The 27,030-nt window shown below is 41.2% G+C and overlaps 1 protein-coding gene across 1 annotated transcript in view; it reads right to left on the bottom strand.

The window, feature by feature from the left end:
- The window catches only part of NCKAP5 (NCK associated protein 5), a 1,007,389-nt gene that overhangs the window by 334,343 nt on the left and 646,016 nt on the right, over window positions 1-27,030 (bottom strand). The window contains exon 6 of the mRNA XM_061135363.1: window positions 19,601-19,688. Within this exon, the coding sequence (XP_060991346.1) occupies window positions 19,601-19,688 (88 nt within the window). The remainder of the gene's footprint in view (window positions 1-19,600; window positions 19,689-27,030) is intronic.

The raw sequence follows: 27,030 nt of genomic DNA, 5'->3' as shown, positions 1-27,030 counted from the left end.
CATATGTGAAATAGATCACCCATCCAGGTTCAATGCATGAGACAGGGTGCTCAGGGCTGGTGCACTGGGATGACCGTGAGGGATGGGATGGGGAGGGAGGTGGGAGGGGGGTTCAGGATGGGGACACATCTGCGCCCATGGCTGATTCATGTCAATGCATGGCAAAACCCACTACAATGTTATAAAGTAATTAGCCTCCAATTAAAATAAATAAAATTTAAAAATATGGAATTCACATATGACTACCTGAAAAAAAATAAATGTAGTGCTGGAGAAATGTCTTGAGAGTCCTTTGGACAGCAAGGAGATCAAAGCAGTCAATCCTAAAGGAAATCAACCCTGAATATTTATAGGAAGGACTGATGCTGAAGCTGGAGCTCAGCATCCGGCTGATACTTAGGCCACCTGATACCAAGAGCCGACTCACTGGAAAAGACTCTGATGCTGGGAAAGATTGAAGGCAAGAGGAGAAGGGGACGACAGAGGATGAGATTGCTGGATGGCATCACCAACTCAATGGACATGAGTTTGAGCAAATTCCAGGAGATAAAGAAGGACAGGAGAGCCTGGGGTGCTGTAGCCTATGGGGTCGCAGTCAGACATGACTTACAACTGAACAACAACATGGAGAAGAAAACTTATCATTCCAAATTCAATAAATAGGTGTTACATGCAGTTTACTAGGTCCCAGTTATAATGTAAGACTCTCGGGGGTTGGAATGTTTTATAAATCACACCCCCATCATCACACCTTGCATAACACAAAAGGCATTCAATAAATGTCCAATGTTGTTGGTGTGATGATGCTGAATAAGGAATGCTGCTGCTGCTGCTGCTGCTAAGTCGCTTCAGTTGTGTCCGACTCTGTGCAACCCCATAGACAGCAGCCCACCAGGCATCCCCGTCCCTGGGATTCTCCAGGCAAGAACACTGGAGTGGGTTGCCATTTCCTTCTCCAATGCATGAAAGTGAAAAGTGAAAGTGAAGTTGCTCAGTCGTGTCTGACTCTTAGCGACGCCATGCCTACCAGGCTCCTCTGTACATGGGATTTTCCAGGTAAGAGTACTGGAGTGGGTGAATAAGGAATGACATCACCCCAATTTACTTCTGATGACATTGTGCTCAAGTTCAATGCTGAACTATCTAAATATTCTTAAGTACTTTCAACAGGTAACTATTTTTAAGCCAGTATTTTGCTAATAGAAACAAGAAGCAATGGACTAATGGAATATTTGCATAATAGGTAAAGCACTACTATAATGATTTCCACTCCAAGAAAATAAGAGTTTGTTTGTTTATCCTTTAAGGGATAGCGCACCACAAGGATCTCACCCAGAAGCCCATATTTTATGCCATGTAACTATCTATCCTAAAGTGCCCTGGGAATTTCTGGAGACTCACATACTCCTAATCAAGATACTCAGTTCCTCCCTGCTTCCTCTTTCCTGGAGTTACCTAAAAGAAAAGCTCTAATGAGGTGCATTAGTTGTACTTTGAAAGTCAGAGATGAATTATCTAGTTAATTCTCTTGGGGGCTCATGTCAGAACAGAGAGTAGCTTCACTTATTTGCACCTAAATGGAACTTTAAGATAAAGCAAGAATATTACACTTTTTTCTAAAAAAATTTACATAATACCTGCTCTGTCTAGTCAGGCAAAACCCAAGGCACAGCATAGGGCCCAATTGTTTGAGGATTTTACGGAAGAAATTTTGCTAGCAATAGTGTCCTGGTATGCTTTTTGACATTAAAACTCTTATTTTTATCCCTAACCCCTGAAAGCGGCAGAAAGTTATCACTTGAGGTGCTTCTTTGTCACTGAGTGGGATGTACATCCTGACAAGCTGCTCACAGCCACAGTGGGTGTAGACAGACAAAGAGCTACTCAAAGACACCTGTAACCCTGCCAGATGATTCATCCCGGTAAGAGAGGGAAGGCAATTCAGATAAATTAGCAAAAAATAAGCATGATTCTAAGAGACAATCAGAAAAGTCAGAATACATACACACACACGAAAAGTAATATTAATATAAATGTGAATCAAAAACTTAAGAATGAGCATTTTCTTCATGCAACATATGTACATTTAAAAAGTAATGAACCAGACATGTTATGGTGCCTGAGACAAAGGCCAGAGGTCTCCCAACTTACTCCTACATCCCCGAGATGGTCACCTCAGTACTAAGCCATTTTATATCGCCATAGGGAGGGATGAAACATACAGCTAACTACTGAGCTGATTTCTCATCCCAGGTGTGTCACTCACGGGCAGTGGTGCCTCAGTAAGGCCCCTGGTTATCAGTGACATTGTTCCCTCAGGTGCAAAATGATGTGGCTGGATACTGGAGGTAACTTTCCTCTTTCTGAGCACCTTAGACTTGTTAAATATCCTGTTCATCTCTATACACTGACTGACTTTCATGTGTCACACCACAACTGATTCCTGAGAAAATCAGGAATGGCAAAGGCTGGCTGCCCTGTACGCAGCAACATCACAATAAACAGCTGGTAAAAAATGGCCTATGTTCTTGGCTGCCCAAGATGATCCAACCCCTTCCAAGCAGCCCTGGGTCTCCAAGATACCAAGTTACCCCCTTTACTGACTCTTCCCATCACTATAGACACTTGCCCAGAAGCACTATGGCTGTAGCTCTTGCTACCTGGTCAAGCTGCCCAGTTTTCTCAGCCTCTCAGCCCATCAAACTCAGCTGGCTTTGTGTGTCCACAATGATCTCAGACAACGATAAAAGAGTCAGAAGCAATTATAGTTCAGGTCACTCCAGAAAATCAGCTCCAAGTGGAAGGTTTTTGAATTTGTTAGGCTGAGAGAAGTTTGAGGAACTCATTTTGAGGATCAGCCTCTAGGGCCCAGTTGACCACATTCTTGCTGACAAGTATATACTGTCCCTTCCAGGGCCTGCCTTGCATTATGCCAAGGACAAAGTCTTAGTTTAGTAATTCTCTAAAACTACCTAATCGTTAGAATTTTTAAAAAGGAAAATAAGCCTCAAGCTCAGTTAACAGCCAACACTAATTAGGATGAATTTAGAATCTTGTCTTTTTTCCTTTGTGCTCATGGGCCCCTCCTATTTATGCAAAGGAAATAATTTTCCATTTCCAGCAAGGCCTTCCTACCAGCAGAGTTTTCCTCAACACTTCTGTTTCCTCAGGCATGTCCACTAGTTCTCACTCCATCCAGTTGGGGGGTCTCTGAACTGGGCCCAACTGCCCCTATCATTTTCCTGAGTGACTCACTGACCTACCTACCTCTTCCATGCCCTCATGGTCTCCCAAAGTCTCGGCCATTTTTCTGACCCCTCACTGCCTCCTCAGCAATGAGCTCACTACCCACCCTTGGAATGAATATGACTGAGGGTAAGGTCCTTAAGATCCCAAGGGATTAAGTAAATTTTCAAATATTACATAGCCTGTAAGTGGCTCAGTCAGGGTGTGAATCCACACCCTCCAAAGGCTTTAAGCTTACCCATAATCCTCTGATTTCTCTCACCAGATCGCCCATAATCCTCTGCTCTGCTCCACTGGAATCCTCATAACCCTCTGCTATACTTCAGTGGAATACTCACATAATACCCACTCTGCTGTTCCTCACCAGAACACCCACAATCCTTTGCTGTCTCTCATCAGAGTACACATAGAACAAAAGAACCTTTCCATTTATCTGAATTTTAATGTCTTTTAAGGACCAACTCAGGGCTTCCCAGGTGGTGTAGTGGTAAAGGATGTGTGCCAACGCAGGAGACACAGGTTCAGTCCCTGGGTTGGGAAGATTCCCTGGAGGAGGAAATGGCAACCCACTCCAGTATTCTTGCCTAGAAAATTCCATGGGCGGAGGAGCCTGGTGGGCTACAGTCCATGGAATCGCAAACAGTCGGACACAACTGAGCATGCATACCCGCCCACATGTGAGTAACTCAGCTCTTACCTTCCCAAGAAGCTCGATATGCTTCCTAAACATGAGCCAGTAGGTTGGCTACTTTGAGGAAAATGCTGGTGATAGGTTAATGAAAACAAGATTTCCTTGTTGGAAGAACTTTTACCATGATGAACAAGAAAGGAAAAATATACAGCTGAATATAATGCCTTGTAGCACAGTGGTTCTCAACCCAGATCACATTAGAATTGGTCTGTGAAGATTTTAAAAAATCCTCATGCCACACCCTTGATCAATGAAATCAGAATCACTGGGATGAAACCAGGACATCACAAATTTTTTGAACTCTTCAGATGATTACAAGGCACAACCAAACATGAGAACCACCAGTAGAGAATGTAATTAATGCTACCCTGCAAGACTACAGGACTTGGAATAAAAAGACCAAATGTACCGTGCCTGACACTGTATGACACTTGTAAGTCAACCACCTCTGCAGAACTCAGTTTCTTCATCTGTAAACTGTACTTGAACTTTCTGACCTTCCTATTTTGAAAGGTTAATATGAGGATCAAATGAGATGATGTTGTGAAAATTTAAGCTGTATATACTAATTATTACTGTGGAAATTTTGACTACTGATCCTCCAGTGTTGATGTTTAAATGCTCTGGAGAGAAAAGGTAATAAAAATTTAAAGAGAAGAAAAAATCCAATAATAGTTGGATTAGAAAAAATTAGACATAATTACTCAAGATGTTCAAGCTGGTTTTAGAAAAGGGAGAGGAACCAGAGATCAAATTGCCAACATCGGCTGAATCATTGAAAAAGCAAGACAGTTCCAGAAAAACATCTATTTTTGCTTTATTGATTAGGCCAAACCTTTGACTGTATGGATCACAATAAACTGTGGAAAATTCTGAAAGAGATGGGAATACCAGACCACCTGACCTGCCTCTTGAGAAACCTGTATGCAGGTCAGGAAGCAACAGTTAGAACTGGACATGGAACAACAGACTGGTTCCAAATAGGAAAAGGAGTACGTCAAGGCTGTATATTGTCACCCTGCTTATTTAACTTATGTGCAGAGTACATCATGAGAAACTCTGGGCTGGAGGAAGCACAAGCTGGAATCAAGATTGCTGGGAGAAATATCAATAACCTCAGATATGCAGATGACACCACCCATATGGCAGAAAGTGAAGAGGAACTAAAGAGCTTCTTGATGAAAGTGAAAGAGGAGAGTGAAAAAGTTGGCATAAAGCTCAACATTCAGAAAACTAAGATCATGGCATCCGGTCCCATCACTTCATGACAAATAGATGGGGAAAGAGTGGAAACAGTGGCTGACTTTATTTTTCTGAGCTCCAAAATCACTGCAGATGGTGACTGCAGCCATGAAATTAAAAGATGCTTACTCCTTGGAAGGAAAGTTATGACCAACTTAGACAGCATATTAAAAAGCAGAGACATTACTTTGTCAACAAAGGTCCGTATAGTCAAGGCTATGATTTTTCCAGTGGTCCTGTACGGATGTGAGAGTTGGACTATAAAGAAAGCTGAGCACTGAAGAAATGATGCTTTTGAACTGTTGTGTTGGAGAAGACTCTTGCAGAGTCCCTTGGACTGCAAGGAGATCCAACCAGTCCCTGCTAAAGGAGATCAGTCCTGGGTGTTCATTGGAAGTTTCATGTTGAAGCTGAAACTCCAATACTTTTGGCCACCTGATGCAAAGAGTTGACTCATTTGAAAAGACCCTGATGCTGGGAAAGATTGAGGGCAGGAGGAGAAGGGGACGACAGAGGATGAGATGGTTGGATGGCATCACTGACTCAATGGACATGGGTTTGGGTAGACTCCAGGAGTTGGTGATGGACAGGGAGGCCCGGCGTGCTGCGGTTCATGGGGTCACAAAGTCAGACATGACTGAGCGACTGAACTGAACTGAACTGACTCAAGAGAAATACAGCCTAATTCATATCTTAAGGATTATATTTACAGTTATTTTGTAAATGAAATAAAAAATGATTGTTGAAGAACACTTGCAATGGCATTGTTTCCAGATCATCACTTACAATAGAAGCTTACTAATTCAGACTAAGGTATAGACTTGGCTTTAATGGGGAGAAATGAATTTATTCTGCTACATTAATTTAGCATAGACACAAAATTTATCAGGATGCAGTGGTAAACCTACCAAACAGAATGCATTTGAAAAAACATATATTTTGATTGGTTTACAAAACAAAGGAATCATCATGAATTGTTTATAAATATTTGCCTGTTTATTTAAACAGGTAAGAGAAGAATATAAGTCATTATAAGACCTGACTTAATATGCTTATTCCAAAATTCCCTTTGAACTTCTCAGTTTGATACCTGGTGCATTTCACAGAAAGTATGCAGAAATGACACTAGGGTAGTAGACCAGACCCACAGCATGACAGTATCAGCCTGATATTTGGGTTCTAAGAGTATCACGGCAGGAAGACAAAGAGGTTTCACTCTCCTTTGTATGTATACAGTACGTAGCAAAGGAGACGCCAGTTCAGTCCCTGGGTCGGGAAGACCCCCTGGAGAAGGGATAGGCTACCTACTCCAGTATTCTTGGGCTTCCCTGGTGGCTGAGACAGTGAAGAGTCTGCCTGCAATGTGGGAGACGTGGTTCAATCCCTGGGTCGGGAAGACCCCCTGGAGAAGGGATAGGCTACCTACTCCAGTGTTCTTGGGCTTCCCTGGTGGCTGAGACAGTGAAGAGTCTGCCTGCAATGTGGGAGACGTGGTTCAATCCCTGGGTCGGGAAGACCCCCTGGAGAAGGGATAGGCTACCTACTCCAGTGTTCTTGGGCTTCCCTGGTGGCTGAGACAGTGAAGAGTCTGCCTGCAATGTGGGAGACGTGGTTCAATCCCTGGGTCGGGAAGACCCCCTGGAGAAGGGATAGGCTACCTACTCCAGTGTTCTTGGGCTTCCCTGGTGGCTGAGACAGTGAAGAGTCTGCCTGCAATGTGGGAGACGTGGTTCAATCCCTGGGTCGGGAAGACCCCCTGGAGAAGGGATAGGCTACCTACTCCAGTGTTCTTGGGCTTCCCTGGTGGCTGAGACAGTGAAGAGTCTGCCTGCAATGTGGGAGACGTGGTTCAATCCCTGGGTCGGGAAGACCCCCTGGAGAAGGGATAGGCTACCTACTCCAGTGTTCTTGGGCTTCCCTGGTGGCTGAGACAGTGAAGAGTCTGCCTGCAATGTGGGAGACGTGGTTCAATCCCTGGGTCGGGAAGACCCCCTGGAGAAGGGATAGGCTACCTACTCCAGTGTTCTTGGGCTTCCCTGGTGGCTGAGACAGTGAAGAGTCTGCCTGCAATGTGGGAGACGTGGTTCAATCCCTGGGTCGGGAAGACCCCCTGGAGAAGGGATAGGCTACCTACTCCAGTATTCTTGGGCTTCCCTGGTGGCTGAGACAGTGAAGAGTCTGCCTGCAATGTGGGAGACGTGGTTCAATCCCTGGGTTGGCAAGATCCCCTGGAGGAGAACATGGCCACCCACTCCAGTACTCTTTCCTGGAGAATCCCAATGGACAGAGGGGCCTGGTGGGTCGCAAGAGTCAGATACGACTGAGCGACTAAGAACAGCACAGCACAGCACTTGGCAAACCATAGAAATGACGGTGGAAATTTGCAAATTGATTCTGCTGACTTTCTTTTCCCTTCTGTATCCCTATGCGGCTTCCTAACACTTCTTTCCCTTGGCACTTCTCTCCATGGTGTAGCCTCAGGCAGACTTAATAAACATAGAGGATTATAAGCTCCTAAATTACTCTAGGAAAATTATTTTCCTGTCTCCTTTCCTTTCATCTCTCAAGCTCCAAGTTCCAGTTTTCTGAGATGAGTTGATAGAGCAAAGCCCACAGATTTAACTGGTTCCCGCTGACATCTGAAGGAACTTCCCTTAAATATTTATCTTCTTGACTCTTTATTTCTTACATAGAATGATATTTTAATGGATGAAATTTCAGAGAAACATATCTGAGTGAGAAAATATTGGTAGATAAGGGTACAGGGATGACAAAACTGCACAATGGGAGAAGATATCATTAAAAAGGCCAATCATGTCAGGCAATCTGATCCTGGGTTTAGCTCCCCTGAAATGTCCAGACTGCTTCAATGCAGACTGCAGACCCCTGGCCAGACCATCTTCCTCTCAGCCCATATTCAGTGATTCTTCTTCATTGCCATGCTGTGTTGACTTGTGCAGGCAAGATCAATAAGGACAATATAGCTGAAAGGTTATCGTATAAGAGAGATTTCAGCAATAAAAGTTTTTTTCCCCTAGCAAGCACTTTCCACTTCTTTCTTTACTATTTTCTAATTCCAACATTGTCCATTTTTCCCTACACATAATTTTATCTCCATTTCATAAAGCATTGATAAGCCAAGCCCTAAAAAACAAGAAAATTTTTGTTTTGTAGCCTCAGGTGAGTTAAGAAAATAGGATCAAAGTTCAAGGATTGGTATCATCATGATTTTGCTCTGTTCAAATTCATCTATTTTCTAAGAAGAAGAAATAACTGATACGACTGGTTGATGATCTGATGTGCCCAAAGTATTAGACAACCCACACACTTATGAAAGGGCAACATCTTTTGATTTCTACCCATACAACCTCCCAACCTGAGACCCCACTTGGGGTTTCCAAAACAAAGTTTGACCCTCTGCTAGGATGAGCTGAGGAAAGCAGCTCACCTATAGGAACAGAAGGTGATTTTTCAGGGCACCATCTTATTCATAGGTTATATTTGTTTTAAAAGAGAGTCCGTATTCTGCTTTTACTTGATAAGAGTTCAACTCTGGGTCAAAATATCCAACAGGGAATGTATTTATGCCTGCACATAGAATGTAGGCAGAAATTGAGAATGAGAAAGAAGAGTCAGACCCTATTAAACCAGGAATTTAAAATTCCCAAGGAGAGAAGTAACTACTAAAACTCTGAGTGATATTTGAAACCCCTCTACTTCTTTCAAAGTATTTCATAGACTTTGAAATTACAGAGGTGAACCCTCTCCTTAGTCAGTGTGCTAACAAAGATTGTTTTCAAAACTTCTGGAATTCTGGAAAGTACTTCTGTAGGGTGTGAAGTCACACATTCATCACATAGAATATTTTCAAAGAGAAAAGGGATATTTTACGAAGGACAATGACTTTGACTATACTGATGATACTTCTTGCCTTTAAGAAATTCTCCCTCCTTTGTCTAAACTTAATATATGAATAGAGCATGTCCCTTAAAATAAAAGTAAAAGAGGAAGGAAGAAAACCGCTTCCTCAAGGAACATTTTCAGCCCTTTAAAACTTAATACACAATAAAAATACTCCCTTTATTACCATTACCCACTTCAGCAGCAATTCAAAGTTCACAGCAATTCAGAGAAAAGGCCAAAATTTCTTCAAACAGAATCAAACGCACTTGAGACTTCCTGAGATTACAGGCCATACACATAAATAAAAGCACTCAATAAAAATACTTCCCATTCCACTGTGTGTCAGAATTTTATAAATACCTGTGTAAAGACTTAACTAGTCTCTCAACAGACACTCAGTTGAATTTCAGATCATTTCCCCCCACTGGGGAGGCAATGAAATCAAAATCATTTCCCCCCAGGGGGGAGAATGTACTCACTGGTGACCTATGGATTTGCATTTGTTTACCACATTTTATTTAGGCAAAAAAAAGAAAAAGAAAGAAACAAACACTTCTGAATAACCAGGATGAATTACAGCAAGCTCTCTGTAGAGTTCTAAAGAGTTCAGATCTCTTAGCTAATTAACTGCCAGGGCACTTACTGAAGTAAGTACTGTGAGTGAAAGAATCGGCAGAACAGACGCAGTACAAGTGCACGTTAACACTCTGAACTTCATCTCCATCCCCTCCTTTGCAAAATGAGGAAATCGGGGTGGTGGTTTGGATGGGTTTTGAGGTATCTCACTGGTCTCCAACATATCTGTGGACCAGAGAAATCAAAATGACCCATCAGACTCATAAATAACCAAAAAAAGACAGACCATTCTAAGTCTGAAGATATAAGAAGTTGCCTGCATAGCTGAATCTAAGGTTTCCTAAGGTGATCCGTATACTCAGCCAGGAAACAGACTGGAACTTTGCTGCTCCTGAGAACCACAAACAGAAGTTTTGTTTTCCACTTACGTATGTTCACAAAAACAAATTGAGATTATGTTAGAAGCTTGGAAATCCACACTTTAAATATAGTAGGAATAGCGTTGCTTTGAAAAGCTTTCTTAGAAAGGAATCTTTTGTGATTATTTAATTTTTCAGCCCTAACTTTTCTTTCCAAATAAATTTGCACTCAAATTTTATTTGCCTAAAGTACATTTAAGTAATCATAGGGAAAGAAGGTCAAGTTTAAAGCAAACAAAACAAAACAAAAATCCTATCCCTGATAAGAATAATCATTTACAGACATTTCTCCAAAGAAGAGATCCAGTGGCTAAAAGACACATGAAAAGATGCTCAACATCATTAATTATTAGAGAAATGCAAAATAAAATTACAGTGAGATATCACCTCACACTGGTCAGAACAGACATCATCAAAAAAATCTATAAATTGTAAATGCTGGAGAGGGTGTGGAGAAAAAGGAACCCTCCTACACTGTTGGTGGGAATGTAAATTGGTGAAGCCACTATGGAGAGCAGTATGGAGTACTGCTAACTCTCCTAAAAAGTAGAGTTACCATATGATCCATTAATCCCACTCCTGGACATATACCTGGAGAAAACCATATTTTGAAAAGATTCATGCACTTCAATGTTCATAGAAGCACTATTCACAATAGCCAAGACACGAAAGCAACCTAAATGTCCATCAAAGATGAATGGATAAAGAAGATGTAGTATGTATATACAATGGCTTGTTACTCAGCCATAAAAAGAAAACCATTTGCAGCAAAAAGGAGGGACCTAGCCTAGGGTTACAATACTAAGTGAAGTATGTCAGACAAAGAAAGGCAAATATCACTTACACGTGGAGTCTAAAAAAATGGTACAGATGAACTTATATACAAAACAGAAACAGACCCAAAGACATAGAAAAAAAATTATGATTACCAAAAAGAGGAGGGGAGAGATAAATTAAGAGTGTGGGATTAACATATACACATTACTATATATAAAATAGACAATCTGTGCTATAACTTACTGTATAGCACAGAGAACTATACTCATTATTTTGTAATAATCTATAAGGAAAAAGAATCTGAAAAAGAATATGTGTGCATGCACGCACACACACACACACACACACACAAAACTTACTCACTTTGCTGTATACCTAAAACTAATACAACATTGTAAATCAACGACACTTCAATTAAAAAATTCTAAATTATGAACTAATGTTAACATATCTGCTAGGCAGGAGTTAGGCTTCAACGAGAAAGACCCCAGCCTATGTCATATGGTTTCTGGGTCCATAAAAGAATCTGGATATGTATCGGATGTTTGACAGATTTTAGAATGACTAGAAAGATTTCCTTTCCCCAAGCATCAGCTGCTTAATCACATCTAATACTACGTTTTAAGGAACTATTTAAGGAAAAAATCATTTTGATTTTCAATTAGGTCATTTAGGATGGAAATAACTGGGTTATCAGACAGTAATGCTTTAAACACAGGCTAAGGGATCAATGACTGAGCTTAGACCATCATTGGAAGAGATGGAGCTGGGCTCAGATGCCACATAGCCCAGGGCTCTCCACAAAGATGTGCAGAGTAATGGGGTGAAGAAAACTGACTGTGGACCCCGTTACAACACTGCGGTGCTCTGCTGGGACGAGGGCACCTCCTGACGAAGCTCCCGCACTCCCACTGTGTGGCAACCTACTCTGCCTGCCGAGAGGGTGCCAGGTCACTCAAGGGACATAACCCTGGTGATATGTAACTTTGGGCAGGCGGTCTAACGGCTCTGTGCCTCAGTTTCCTCTTTCATAAAATGGAGACATTTTAAATGGTTCCTGTGAAAATTCAGTGAGCTCACACTTGCGAAATGACTGGACTGTGACCAGTACGTAGCTGCTGAGCACGTGTTAAAAGCAGGGGTCGTGGTGCTGTAGGTGATGTGCTTTGTATAGACCAGGTCTCACAGGACTGCACAGAAGCATCAAAATCTCAGAGTTCTAAGAGCAAGAAAAAACACACAAAATCATTTTTCTGTGCTGAGGGTTGTGGCTCTGAGTCTAGCGCATGTTTTACTTAATCTGCATTAAAAGAATACATATATAAGCCATTATTTACGGATTAAGAAACTGCTCATTAAAGTTGAACTCTCGTCTTCTTTTGAAACATCTGTCCATACTGTTGACATTCTGAGTCACCTGAATCTGCTGCAGATTCAGGACTGTGACTGCTGCCTTTAGACCAGACAGGCTCTTTGGTCAGTTTGCCACAGTGTCCATCCCTATTGCCCTTTGACAATAAACCAGGTGTATGATGCTACTGTGGTTTTTAAAACCAAGGCTTTTTTGCCTTTGAATAACAAACACCACATCTTTCTGTACCTATTTCCTTATCAAAAGTGGGAAAATAGTCTGTAACCCCACAGAGGACACACAATTGTTCTCATACCTAGCCCATTTTAAACATTTGTATTATTTGACAACTGTAGGTTTTTGGGTTTGTGATTATTAACCTAGTCCCAAACCTCTTCATTCACTCACACACACACACAAACACACACAATCTGAGGTCAAAAGTCATGTTAGTGGCAGAAGCTGTACCCACATGCAGGTCCCTTTCCACCCCTCATTTCTGTTTGCACTTACCTGTCCACTTTTTTCTTTCTAAATAAATGAGCTAACGTGGGTCCAATTCATGTTCCATAGAGAGAAGCAGAGACAAGAAGAAATCTATCAGCTACAACAAAGCAACACAAAAGGTAGCTACAGACACAAGAGGACTCTAATGGGTAATGTATCATCAGGATTAAGATTCTCTGTATCTTAGGTTGCCTAGGTTGAAATATTTTGACAGATGAAGCTGAAGGAGTAATGTCCTCTCAACGAACTGCTCCATTTCATTTATGCTTAATTGCCCTTGCTCATATTGAATCATGAATGTTTTATCTAATATGCTTCCTAACTACTCAACTAAATGAAATAGTTACAGAGGTTTCAGGAATACACTGTATGACACAGAAGAAACCCCCAAATGCCTAGGAAAAAATGAGTTAGAGAAAGAAATGGAAGAGGAGAGAAACAGCAGATGTTTCTCCTTTTCAGCCTCCTTTACAGAAAATCCTTTGAAGTCTTTTATTTTCCTGTAATGAAAGGAATCTGTCCAAGGTGCTAGGCATGTCACTTTCCCTCCGTATATTGATAATATTTCTCTCACTCATGGGCTTGTCTCTCCCACAAAAGAAATGTCAGGTACAAATATTATATGGCTTATTAATTGATTTCACTTTCCTTTCACTGATTGTCTGTATTTTGAGACAAGGATTCTGTGAGCAGGGAAGTCTGTGTCTGCTCCCTTCTGCACCATCTGATTATCTCACTGGTAACTTCTCAGTGTCATTCTATGCATCTCACTTAGGCAAGCCTGAGATTTCTTTCTAGTTCTACCACTTAGCATTTACCAGAGTTCAATCAGGCTTCTTTGAGACTCATCCTTAAAAATGAGCAGGATAATATCTACTTTAGAGACTGCTGAAACGAACAAATGAGACCCATTCTGTGTAAGCACTTTGACAACTGTAAAAGCACCAAACGCATGTGTCCTGACAGTCACAGTTGTATTAAAATACCAGAGATGTAAGATGCTCTGTGAAAGGCAGGCTGTGGTGCGCATGACTCTCGAGTCCATGACCTCAGAGGCTGAAGGGAAAGGGAAATTGATTATTGAAAAGAAGGCAGGAGCAGAGTCTCCAGGGAGAGCAGAGCAGGAGGTGTGGAGGCATCTTCCTTTGTGCTCCCAGAACTCAAGCAGGCTGCTCTCTGGGCCCCTATCACAGTGTGGCACATATTTAATTATCTGCCTTTCCTCCCTAGTTTCCAGCATCCTGTAAGCTGAGCTTCCCAAGAGAAGGCATCTTTCTATCTCCAGCACTTAGCTTGGTGTCAGCTAGGTACCTCCAGCCTGCTAGATTAATGTGCTATTTAATGTAGTAGACAGAATAATGTTCCCTCACTTAAATGTCCACTTTCTACCAAGCCTCAAAACCTGTGAATGTGCTTCCTTTACCTTCTATGGCAAAAGAGACTTTGCAGATGTGATTAAATTAAATATCTGGAGATGGGGGATTACCCTGGATTATGGGAATGGGCCAAAAAAGGATACATGACAATGGAACCAGAGTTTGCAGTGATGTACTCTGAAGATGGAGGAAAAGGCCAAAAGCCAAAGAATGCTAGAACCTGGAAAAAACAAGGAGATAATTCTGTCCTGAAACCTCCAGAAAGAATGTAGCCCTGCTGCTATTGTGATTTTAGACTCTGACCTCCAGAATTATAAGACAATACATTTGTGCAGTTTTAAGCCATTAAGTTTGCTACAACAGGAAACAATAAACATAGTTTCATAAGTAAACAACTAATTTATATGAATGTAGGAGCAAGTAAATGAATGAATGAATAGAGCTTTAGGTGGACAGTGGAAAGGCCTAGGTTCAAGTCCCATTTAGCAGAGTAACTTGGGTTCCACGATTTCATCCCTCCAGAATTTACCTGCATAAGGAGTTAAGGCCAAGGAGTCAGGCCAACTAGGGTTCAAATACCTTCTAAGCTACTTCCAGCTGCATTTTGGGGCAAGAGCTCATCTCCGGGAGCCTATGTTCTCGTCTGTAAGGTGGGGATAATGATAGTACTTCCTGCACGGTTGTTGTGGGGACTAAGCTACAATCCAGTCCACAGTCAATGGGACCCTGAACTAGGTATATTTTAAACTGTGATCACATAAAAATGCTATTTATGTCAGTTGATGCTCAAACCTTGAAATTATGCATATTCTCCAAATTAAAAAAAAGAAAGTCAGGAAGTGTACGGTGACAAAGGTGGTGAAACCACTGATAGCCACAGGCAGGTTTGTGTTAGCTGCTGAACAGAAACAACTACTGACTTTCCAGCAGGTCTAGGTGAAATTGTACAAGCTCTAAATGATACAAGTAACCAACTCTGAGAAGTCTTCAGGAACATGCCTCTTGAACAAACTAGGACCACCTTTCAAAGCATGCCAGCAATTAGCAGGGGACTGGAACCTAGAAAGCTATTCCGCTACTGTTACTATATTAACTCGAAGATAAAAGCTTCAAGACAAACACTCCCACAATGGAAAATAAAACCCACTTCAGCCTTCCTGTGGACCTCAACTCTGCACGGGCCTCTGGTTCATGTCAGAGAAAGCTTACTGTTGGAAAATTTGAGTCAGGTGTACCAATAACCCTTCATATTATGAAACAATAAATTTCCCAGCTCTTATCCCAAAGACTACAACCTCAGATAGTGTTAACTATGCAGTCCACCGGCTTCATCACATACAACTTGCACAACTGGTTTTACTACTATTCCCATATTTAGAACATTAGATGACTGAGGTGACAGGGACCTCCCCGGGACTCTCTGTTCTCATGTCCTGAATCCCCAGAGGACAAAGTTGTGCCTAATTCACAATAAAAACTCAATAAATAACTTTTCAATTTATAAATGACCTCTATGGTTCATAACCCAAATTCCTCTCCCATTTTCCTGATAATGAACCTAAGGCCAATGAGACCAATAGCTGAAAAATCCCTTCTGTGGAGCATGAATTTCATGTTAGAAACTGTCTCCTCTCTAGAGAGAAGAATTGACTTCCCAAATCTAACAGACAGGACTATTAAGAGGAAAGAGGTAAAAAAAAAAAAAGAGGAAAGAGGTTTTTTGTTGTTTGGTTGTTTTTTTTTTTTGGAGTTTGGAGTAGATAAATGTTTATTGTAGGGCAATGCAAGGAGATGGGTGCTCAGTCGTCTCTGACACTTTCACCCCAGGGACTGTGGCTCGCTAGGCTCCTCTGTCCATGACGATTCTCCAGGTAGGAATACTGGAGTGGGTTGCCATGCCCTCCTCCAGGGGATCTTCCCAACTCAGGTGTTGAACCCAGGTCTCCCGCATTGCAGGCAGATTCTTTCCCAGCTGAGCTACCTGCCTTAAAAATCCCAAATTCCCACAAAGCTTTCAACAAAGCCCTTTTCTAGGAAAGGTGAGGGAGGGGTGTGGTTAGTTGTTGCAAACTTCTTGGTGTCAGAACCTTTGTTCTTGAGGTCAGGTCATGGTCAGGTAATGATGTTCCTGTAAACTTCCACCAAATAAAATTATTCCCTGTTCTGACAAGAACAGGAAAGGACCTAAGGCATAACTTTTACCCTCCAAGGTTCAGGTCCTGGCTGATAGGAGACGGATCTCAGCTGGCAGTCCCCTAGGGCCATGCACCCAGACCCTGCCCAGCTGTTGTTGCTGAGGGAGCCAGGCATTCAGGACCCAACTGGTCCTCAGGCTCCCCAGATGGCACAGGCCAGGTACCAAAGACCGAGACCCAGGCAGACTCCCACTGCTATTAGGTCACAGAGGTGGGGATGGGGGAGAGATTCACCACCAACTCAAGGGCGGGACAGCCTTGGCCAGAGCTCTGGGGCCCTGCAGGACACAACCCCCAGCCTGTTCCCTGTGCTTCGCCTCCTCCCCCGCTCACCTGCCGGCCTGAGGCCTCTTACCTCACTCTCCTCCTAAGGACAACCCTCCATTGACTATTGGCTGAATGGGCCTGGGTATTCTCCTTAAAATTGAGAGGCATCAACGAAATGGGGGGGAATTGTAACAAAGTGGGGCAGCGCACAGCCCTTAGCAGGCAGCCACTGTTGGGTGCCATTACCACACAACACATGACCAGGCAATGGTTACCAGTTACCCCGAGACCACCAAGGCCGGAAGGTCACAGCGAGGTGAGAGGGCCCGCTCTGCCATTCGTCGGCGCCACAGTGGGCCCCTCCTCCAAGTAGCAACTCTCAAAGAGGAAACAGCTTTTAAAACACATTTTTAGAAATCTCTGTTTTTCTAAGAAGCTTCTGGTTTCATAAAATGAATTCTGATGGTAAGTGTCCACACCACAGATTTGGCTAATAAGTGGTAAAGAGATAAGCAAAGAATGATTAATAGAAAATAAGAACCTGGGTGAAACAGCCCCAATGAGGACACGGGAAAAAGCACAGAAGGGATGCTGAGTCACTTAGTTCTAACTGAAGCCAGGTGTTACCGTGAGGGCAGAGGTGTTACCAGGGGGCAGAGAATATGCTTCTTTAAGGTTAAACAGAACCATTTAATACAGAGTCAATCTGATTTTTTTTTTTTTTTACTTACACTTCAATTTTCTGCCAAAGAAGATATTACTACCTAGGAAAGATTCAGACTCAGAAGCACTTAAAACCTTATCCTAACTGCAGGCGACCACATACCAGGAAAAGCTGGGCATGCCTTCCCCACATGAAGATGACCTCAAGAAGAATCTAAACCTTTCCCCTAGAAATAGATTTCAGTGGTTTTTCTACTGTCTTTATGGGGCTAACTTTAATCTCCTCTGAATTAACTTAAGTCAACACCTCGCATTGTTTTCGCTGGAGATGGAGAACAGTTGTCTCCGGTGTCAAATTGTAGCCCTGTAGATGTCTCAAGAGTCAATGATTTAGGACACAGACTTAGCGACTTTCCCAGTAGCTCAGCTGTAAAGAAACAGCCTGTAAGTGGCAAAGAAATGGTAGATTTGATCCCTGAGTCAGAAAGATGCCCTGGAGAAGGAACAGCAAACTCACTCCAGTATTCTTGCCTGGAAAATACCAGGCACAGAGGGCTGGGGGGCTCCAGCCCATCGGGTCACAAAGAGTCAGACATTACTTAGAGACTAAACACACACATAGACTTCTTAAGGCTAACTCTACCTAGATTTCTTAATTTTATATGATACTGTGACTTTTATTATCAGATTCCTCTCAATATTGTCATCATAAATTGGGTTGCAGAGCCCAGAACCTGTGAATTCAGGGAAGCTAGTGTGAAATGACCTTTACCAGCTGTGTTCCTTTCTTTGCCTCTCCAAACCCACTGCTTTCTTAGCTAGCGAAAACCTGGGGCTGCCCAGTGATCACCTTAAACTTTGACCCCTTCCTTTGACTTTTTTAGCTTTTTAAAGCTCTCTATGCATAGTTGTGCAATGGATATTGGGTGTTTCTTTGTGATTTTAAGGGCTTTTCAATAAAAGTCTTCCATTGATCTAGATAGAATGCCTGGGCCTCTTTCTGCTGTCAGAGTCTTCTCATCTGTGTGACCAACTTGGGTCATGCTCAGATTAGATGCCCAGCTTCCTGGCCTGGTCACCTTGCTAGTGTTTTTTGTTTTATTTTAAAGATTTATTTATTTTTGGCTATGCTGGGTCTTCATTGCTGTGCACTGGCTTTCTCTAATTGTGGAGAGTAGGGCCTACTCTCTCGGAGAAGACAATGGCACCCCACTCCAGTACTCTTGCCTCGAAAATCCCATGGACGGAGAAGTCTGGTAGGCTGCAGTCCATGGGGTTGCTGAGAGTCGGACATGACTGACTTTCACTTTTCACCTTCGTGCATTGGAGAAGGAAATGGCAACCCACTCCAGTGTTCTTGCCTGGAGAATCCCAGGGACGGGGGCTGCCGCCTACGGGGTCGCACGGAGTCGGACACGACTGAAGCGACCTCGCAGCAGCAGCAGGGCCTACTCTCCAGCTGCCGTGCGAGGGCTTCTCATTGAGGTGGTTTCTCTTGTTGTAGAGCACCGGCTTTAGGCACTCAAGTTTCAGTAGTTGTGGCGCGTGGGCTCAGTAGCTGTATCTCGTAGGCTCCAGAGCTCTAGGTTCAGTAGATGGGGCGCAGGGATATGGTTGCCATGCAGCATGTGGGATTTTTCTAGAAGCAGGGATCAAATCCATGTCTCCTACATTGGCAGGTGGCTTCTTAACCAATGGACCACCAGGAAAGCCCCTCATTTTACTAGTGCTAAAGCACCGGGGGATAAGGGTTATCAAAAGGTGACAACTTGTTAGGCTATTGACCCCTGACCCTCTTTGGATGTCTACAGACTTCACGTGGCCTGAGGCGCAAGGCCACACGCCTAAGCGGAGCAGACAGGCATAACCTCAAGCAGATCTTCAGCATCCTGGGATCGTCTTCCTCTCCAGGAGCCTGTCGTGCACACTCACACCACTGCCCCTTTACACAGGCTTCCCTCTGCCTGGGATGTTCTTTCTCTTGTTTCTCTATTCCTCAGGCCCACCTCATGTGTGAGAGCCCTGAGAAGCATTCCTTACCTCCCTGAACAGAAAGAAGTACTCCCTCCCCTTTGTTCCCAAATACCTCTTTTACAGCCCTGGTTAGAATTCTGCAATACTTCTGTAGGTCTCTCTGCATCACTATAAACTTACTTTTTGCACTCTCATACAACTAAATCTATGATTCTTTTTCACAAAGTACAAGAAATGAAAGAATGAAGTAAACGTGTACAGGATTCCTCAAACAGAGGTAACTGGGGTGGCTCTCAGCACTGGGGTCAGACCATCCTTTCTTATTTATCTCCAGGTTAGGGTGGACAGAGATAGAGAAATCTGAGCCAAACAAGCTGACCGGTTCCCAGCCAAGAGTAAGACGTGTGGTATACCTGATAGACCATTATATTAACAGTTTCTTCTTTTTTCTGTTCTGGAGGTCCTTGACTCTGTAGTAGATTTCGTACTGTTTCTTCCATCCTGAAAAATGAACAAACAAAAATAAATAGATAGATAATAAATAATTTAAGAAATGTTTCCTATTAACATGGGTTTTATTCAGTAAGTAGAAATCACTCTTCAGCAAATGATTCCCTAAGCTTAAAGCCTAGAAATCTCTTTTCTCTCCTCTCTCCTTCACCCCCTGTATTAAGAATCTGTCCTAAGTCCTCTACGATCATTTTGCAGAACGGCCCGGGCTTCTCTCTCTTTCTGTTTACCATTCAGGTCTCTATCCTTGGACTCTCATGTCTGTACTCATGCAAACATCTTCCAACATCCCTCTTCACTTTCAATTTGACACAATGTCACTCCAGTAATCTTTCTGAAATACTGTTTTGATTTTCTAAAAATAAGTTTTCAAAGTCGGCAAATCCTACATGAATGCATCTTCACCATTAATATACTGTTACATCTTTCCATGGTGATCTTTCTATGTCAGCACACAAAGATCTACTTTCCTCTTTTCAACTACTTCCTAATATTTCATAATGTGAATGTACCATAAAATTTTTAAACGTTCCTCTGCTGATGGAATTTAAATTGCTTCAAAATTTTTGCTATTTCAATTAATAAATATCTTCACAAATATATCTTAATGCACATTTATGAATATTTCTATGGGTCACATTATACCATATATTGTATGCCATAATCTTATTAAGTACCCACGTCAAAGTACCCCTTCCCAATACTTCCCCCCTCAAGCCCAAAAGAGAAGAGTAAAACACACACACTCATTTCCATTTCCAGACATTGTCTCAAGCTGCTACTACTTTCTGGAATGCCAACAGCCTTTCCTCTTCTCATGGGCCATCCATCTTTCAAAATCCACCTCAAGTTTTACTTCCTAAGAGATTTCTTATTAGTACCCTACTTCTGTGAATTCTTACAACCCTATACTTATTCTTTCATTTAAAAATTCTCCATTCTAATCCTCAAAGATTTCATGTATGCATGCTTTATCCTCTGAAGTAAATTACAATATTTTGTATAGAACCAGGTCATATATTCTTAATTTATCCTTCAATTCTGGGTAAAGTAAACACTCCGAAGACATTATTATGCGAATCTCTGGTTGATTCATTTTTTAAAAAAATATTAAATGCTTACTCTAACAAGCAATGAAAATGTATATTCAGACTGTATTCAAATGGCCTTGTCCTTGGGACTTATCTGTGAGGATTCATGGACCAGAATTCTGAGAGCAGGCTGCCCGAATGGAACGCACTGAACACAGTGCTCTTGTGCCCAGATCCTGAGTCGGTTCTCTTCAAGTCCCATCCTGAAGCATGTATTCCAGAGACTCAATATGATCCTAGCTCAGAAGAGTTGTGGGGAGAAGTAGACAAAGCCCTCTCTCTCACTCGAGCATCTATCTAGCAAGACAAATTAGGGGCCGTAGGGGTCTATGAATTCCTGGAAGTGGCAAGACCCTTACAGTAACCAAGGTAAGTGTAGTTCAGAAAGCCAGCTTCTCATATGGTACATCATTACTTAGCAGCAGAGAAAAGACACTGCAGATGAACTGGGCTAATGCAAACCTGTGTTATAATTGGGAAAATTCTGCCTTCTCAGGGAGTGGAACCATTATCCTTTCAGGATTTGGAGAAGATGATAGACACTGATTACGAGTGTGCAGAGAATGATTTTTTTGAACATTTACACAAGCCACCTCTTCGTGAATCCATCCAGGAAAACAAAATATGTTCCCAATAGTTTCACATATCTCATTTTATTAATGGTGATTAAGTAGTACTTTAAAATTGTCAAAGAACTCTCTCATCTATTAATCATCATAATGCACTTTTAGCTCAGTAGGTAGAGTCTGCCTGCAATGCAGGAGATGCAAGTTTGATCCCTGGGCTGGAAAGATCCCCTGAAGGAGGATATAGCAACCCACTCCAGTATTCTTGCCTGGAGAATCTCATGGACAGGGAAGCCTTACAGGCTACAGTACACGGGATCACAAAGACTCAGATATGAATGAGCATATGGCAGTGGCAATGCACTTTTTAAAATATCATTGTATCTCTGTGGTAGATGATAAAGCTGAGGCCCAGAAAGGTTAAGTGGCTTACTTACACAATCATGGTTAGTTGGATAGGGAGTTAGGATTAAACTATTTTCATGACTGTAAAAACAGCATCCTTTTTCCACTAGGCTTTATTTACATTCAAGGAAATGATTTTAAATGAACAGGAGTCTTAACTGCCAATTATGAGTTATATTTGTGAACACCTATTAGCTGCTAAACCCAAGAAAGCAAAAATATTATTCCTGACCTGAGGAGAGGTTCGAAAGGCCCGGTAGAAAAGACAAAGTAAGTTCAGGAGAAAAGAACAGGTGTGAAGAAGCTACAAATTCTGAAATAATAACTGATGAAAGACAATTTTTTTTAATACTTCCTAATTTCATTTTATAGAAACAGAAACAACCTCTTTAAGGTAGAAGATTTTCCATGACATTTGCTAAATCTATCACAAACAAGAAAAGTAGGGATTTCATTGGTGGTTCAGTGGCTAAGACTGAGTTCCCAAAGCAGGGAGCCTGAGTTTAATCCCTGGTATGGGAACTAGATCCCACATGCTGCAGCTGAAAGAAACTGCACGCTACAAGGAAGACTGAAAATCCTACATGATGCAAATAAGACACAGCATAGCAAAATAAATAAATACAAATATTTTAAATAGGAAAAAAGAGAAGGGTAATGATAATGTTAATAACTTGCCCAAGATCACTCAGCAGGGACTAGACTCTCATCTCCTAAATATTAATCTACTCTTTTCCTACCTTCGCAAAGAGACTGAAAGTCTTTCTCATGTCAATCCTTACTTTAATCATGTATATACAAATTTGGCTTAATTATGGCCCAATAGGTAAAACTCAGTTAAAATAAAGTCTTGTCTCTGTCATCAATAAATTAGAATACAATTCTGTTTCAGTGCATATCTTGCTGCTATCTCTTCTGTGTAATTAAAAGTTCTATGCACGAGTTGCTGGATCAAAAAGAAAAACATTTATTCACCTTCTCCCCTTTCTTCTTGCTTCACAGTTTAAAAATTAAGAAAGAAAAAAGAGGGTGTGGACAGAGAATTGTTAAAATAGAATCCCAAGCAGCCTAGACCCAGAGTAACACTGTGAACACTTTTCTGGCACAAATTCATGATTAATTAAAACCAGCTATATATCCAAGCTACAGCTTGGAACAGAGTTGTAGGGACTCAGCTCAACTCTTGATAAAAAAAAAAAAAATTAAGTTGTCTCATCTTTTCACAACTTTTATGAATCTGGTGACAGAGAAATATTTTGAACTTTATAAGAATATACCATTATTTACTCCCTAATGACATTTTTAAAAAAGATTATCATTTAGTAAACTCCCTTATTTTAAAAATCAAAGACTGTGAAGCACCATCCATTGTAGTGTGATGTCCAGTGACACTTTATTTTGTTTTATTATTTTGATAGCTGGTGTATGAGTTTAGTCTACACACAGAACAACTACACCATCCGCTTCCCAAATGTGAACTAAAAATAATCCAGTTCCTTTCTCCAGGTCAGGCATGGGCAGAGTTTTCTTGCTTGTAAGTTGCTGATTTGTTGAACGTATCATTAAACACTAACCTTAATTAACATCTTCTAGTTCTGATTTTTTCCCCACTTTTGTCTAACCTGAGTCGGACACAACTGAGCAACTGAACTGAACTGTCTAACCTGAGATTAAATCCTTTCATCATCTGAGTATGGGTCAAGTAACTATCATAACTAAAAACTGCCTAGGCTAAAATTATATTTGGTGATATGCAATAAATTTTAATATTTATTAAGTGAACTATTTTTTAAAAGTTAAGTCCTATACACATCAGACAAATAAACTAAATTCATATGCAAATAGTATATTTTAGATAATATAGATAAAAATGTAAGAACTGTATTTAATTAAAAACAGATTCCATGTTTTATGATATATATCACTTAATTACCACCACCACTATAGTACTTTCTCTAGCAGAAGAAACAAAGGTTTTGCTTAAAAGGGGCACAAACTTAAAGTTAGAAAAAAAGGACATTAAAAAAGAATTCATGAGAATAACGATTCAAAACCACCTAAGAGCTGGATCAGTGAGAATTTGAAATAAAATCTCCCTGTGCCCAGGGACCCACCTTTGTCACAGAATCCCTTTTAAAGAGCACATGACTAGGGAATTGTCAGTGGATCTGCACCCATGTCTTACAGAGACAGTTTCCCTGCACAACACAAGGAAGATTCTTCTGGAAGTAAATGTTCAAAGATAATAGTTTCCTGAATCTCTTCAAGGCAGGAAACAACCTAATAATGTCACAATTAGAGAATATGATTTGAGCCCTAAAGGACTTCATTCATTCAATAATGAAAGGATTATTAGAAAACAGGATCCCAGGGCACTCTGGGAGCAATTTATTCTAACAGCAGGTAAAGGAAAGTGAACTCGTCCACACTTCTTTCTTCCTCCCCAAATCCTACCCCCTCTTTTGCCTAATGACACTCTGGGAACTGATCAGACCATTAGACTGAAGTGTTCTTTTGTGACTCTTGTGATCAAATATTCAGTTTAGTATGTCACTTTTGACAGAAATGGAACAAAATGAACACAAAAACAAGAAGTCACTCTCCCCAAATCAAATTAGTAACTCATAAGGCTCTTTGAACCAAAAGCTGATCATGCTTTTTGTTTTTAAGAAATATACTTTAACTTGTGTATTTGCTGATGAGTCACATAAAATAATAATGAAATCACTAATGCAATTTTTCAATAGTCCCTCATATTTTCTTATGTGAGAGGCTTCAAGATCATAACCCACCCACTTCTGCTAAAATGCATGCCATACTCTCTTCATCTACACTGTGCAGTTTGTCGAGAGCTGCTGCTGTGACTTGCAAATTGCTTCTCCTTGCGTTTTACTGTATTTGACTCCCAATCCTCTCATTTTGAGAAAGTGTATCAGTTTAAGCAAGGAGACCTCCATGACTGAATTTCATTTTAAGACAAGAAGAAAGGGACTGTGGTTCAAACAGGAAGAAGGCTGAAGGACCTGGGGCAGGGCAGCATCTCTCCTTCTCCTGGAGCCTCCTCCTTATGAAATCATGCCACATGACCCCATTTGGAGACCAGCAACCATCCTGCAAGGTCAAAGACCATAAGGGGACAAGCATCCTTCTCACATCTGCTAGAGAAAAGAGAAATGCTTACAAGAAAGTCTTTCATTGGATGCCTATTAGCAGGGTTAAAAATTTTAAGCATACTACCACTGGGGTATTTAGACAAAATACAATTCATTTATTTTGTATATAACCAAACGTCTTTTTCATGAGCCCCCACATGCTGACTAGCATTAACTTTTGTCTCAAATCTTACTTTAAACCCCAGACCTAGTCTAACATGATGGATTCTTAAAAAAATTTTTAAATCCATTGAGAAGCAAGTGTCCATCAACAAGAGAATATATAAACAACTGTGTGACAGGCATATCTTGATTAGATAGTTTCTGGGTTCAGTTATAGACCACTGCAATAAAGTAAATATCACAATAAAAAAGTCTCACAAATGGTTTCCTATTGCATATAAAAGTTATGTTTATTCTACACTGTAGCCTATTAAATGTACAGTAGCACTCTATCTACAAAACCAGTATACGTTAATTAAAAATACTTTATTACTAACAAAGAAGAAAAGCTATCAGCTGATCATGCAGGATTGACACAAGCCTTCAAAATGTAGAATTTGGGAAGTATTATACAAAAGACTGAGGCACAATACAACAGAGTATGCCTGTATATTTCCTTCATTGGAAGACTATTCAGCAATCAAAGGGAATAAGCTGATACATGCCGTGTGGAAAACTCTCAAAAACATTAGGGTGAGAGAAAGAAGGCACACACAAAAGACTAAATATAAATACTACATGAATTCATTTATATGTAACTTTAGTACAGGGAAAATTAATTTATGATGTAAAACTTAACAATAGTGATTGTCAAGAGAGGGCGGGGGGAGGGGGCAAGGACTGACTGGTAAGGAACACAAGGAACTTCCTGGGATGATGCTAATGTTCTATTTCTCTCTAGGGGTTTCGATGGATTACACAAATAGAAGCATTCGTTGGAATTCATCCAATGCTACGTTTAAGATTTGTGTATATCATTGTACATAAATTTTACCCTGAAACAAAAAAATATGGAGTAAACAAATATAGAACTCTAATTAGCAATATACATGCCCATATCTACATAATTTGGGCCAAAATATATCAATGCCTGAAATATACTATGAAATGCTTTAATGATTAGATGATGGATGGAGAGAGAGACGGATAAATGGCTAGATATGTACTAGAGCAAGTACAGTAAAAGTAGAATCTAGCTGGTGGGTTTATAGTGTTTGCTATAAAATACATTCAACTTTTTCTGTAATTAAATTTTTTCATAATAAATTATTGACAAAGTTTTGTTTTTAAAGGTAGACCATTTATCGCTTGGATAGAAATGTAAAAGAGAAGCAACTGCTTTTCTTCCACAAATGGTTGCTAGGTGTTTGCAGGTCTGGCTGTGTGGATCTCAATCTTTACAGAGAAAGGAGATTTGGGTGTGGTGTCACCTTACACCTGGAGAGAAGTCACTTGTCTTCAGATTTGTTGCTGGTCCTTCTGCTTCTGTGCGAAGGTCCTGAAGCTATTCCCAGTCTGTCTGTTCTGTTTGATTAGAGCCTGGAGGTCTCCATGGCACTCTGACCTTCACGTAGCTTCTGCTTGCGACACTATTCTGAATCTTGGCCACTTTCAAAAGTGAGTGTTCTGACCTGGTGGTTTGTCTCCAGAACTGCTGCAGGAGTGCCCTTGATCTGCCGCAGTAGGCCCAGTGGGTCACCAGGCAGCCTTGAAACCACACAGAATCTGAAGAAAGCCTGGAAAGGTAAAGTCCAGGATCTCCTTTGTACCTGAGCCTACTGGACCACTGTCCTTTCTTCCCACTCTGAGCTCCTCTCCATCATAACCTCATAGCATCTTATTAATGAGCTCTGAGTTCCTTAAGTTCAGCGACTGTCTTATTTATCTCTGACAACTAAGCATAGCTAGTATTACTGAGTCACTGTTCAATAAGTTTTTTTAAGTGAGTGAACAAATGAATCTAAGAGTTTTTTCCCTCATTTGTTCCCTGGCTCCTTAAGACTGTCATTGCCCTACAGACCTACATGTAGATCTAACTGGTCAGAGAGAAGTCATAACAAGTGAGAGGTACCAGCAAGACTAAAGGGGCTGTGACTCATGGGGCTAAGATGCAGGG

This window comes from Dama dama, chromosome 33 (assembly GCF_033118175.1).
Source record: "Dama dama isolate Ldn47 chromosome 33, ASM3311817v1, whole genome shotgun sequence".
Lineage (NCBI taxonomy): Eukaryota > Metazoa > Chordata > Mammalia > Artiodactyla > Cervidae > Dama > Dama dama.
The sequence above is the reverse complement of the archived record's forward strand: the minus strand, read 5'-3'. Positions and strand labels throughout refer to the sequence as shown.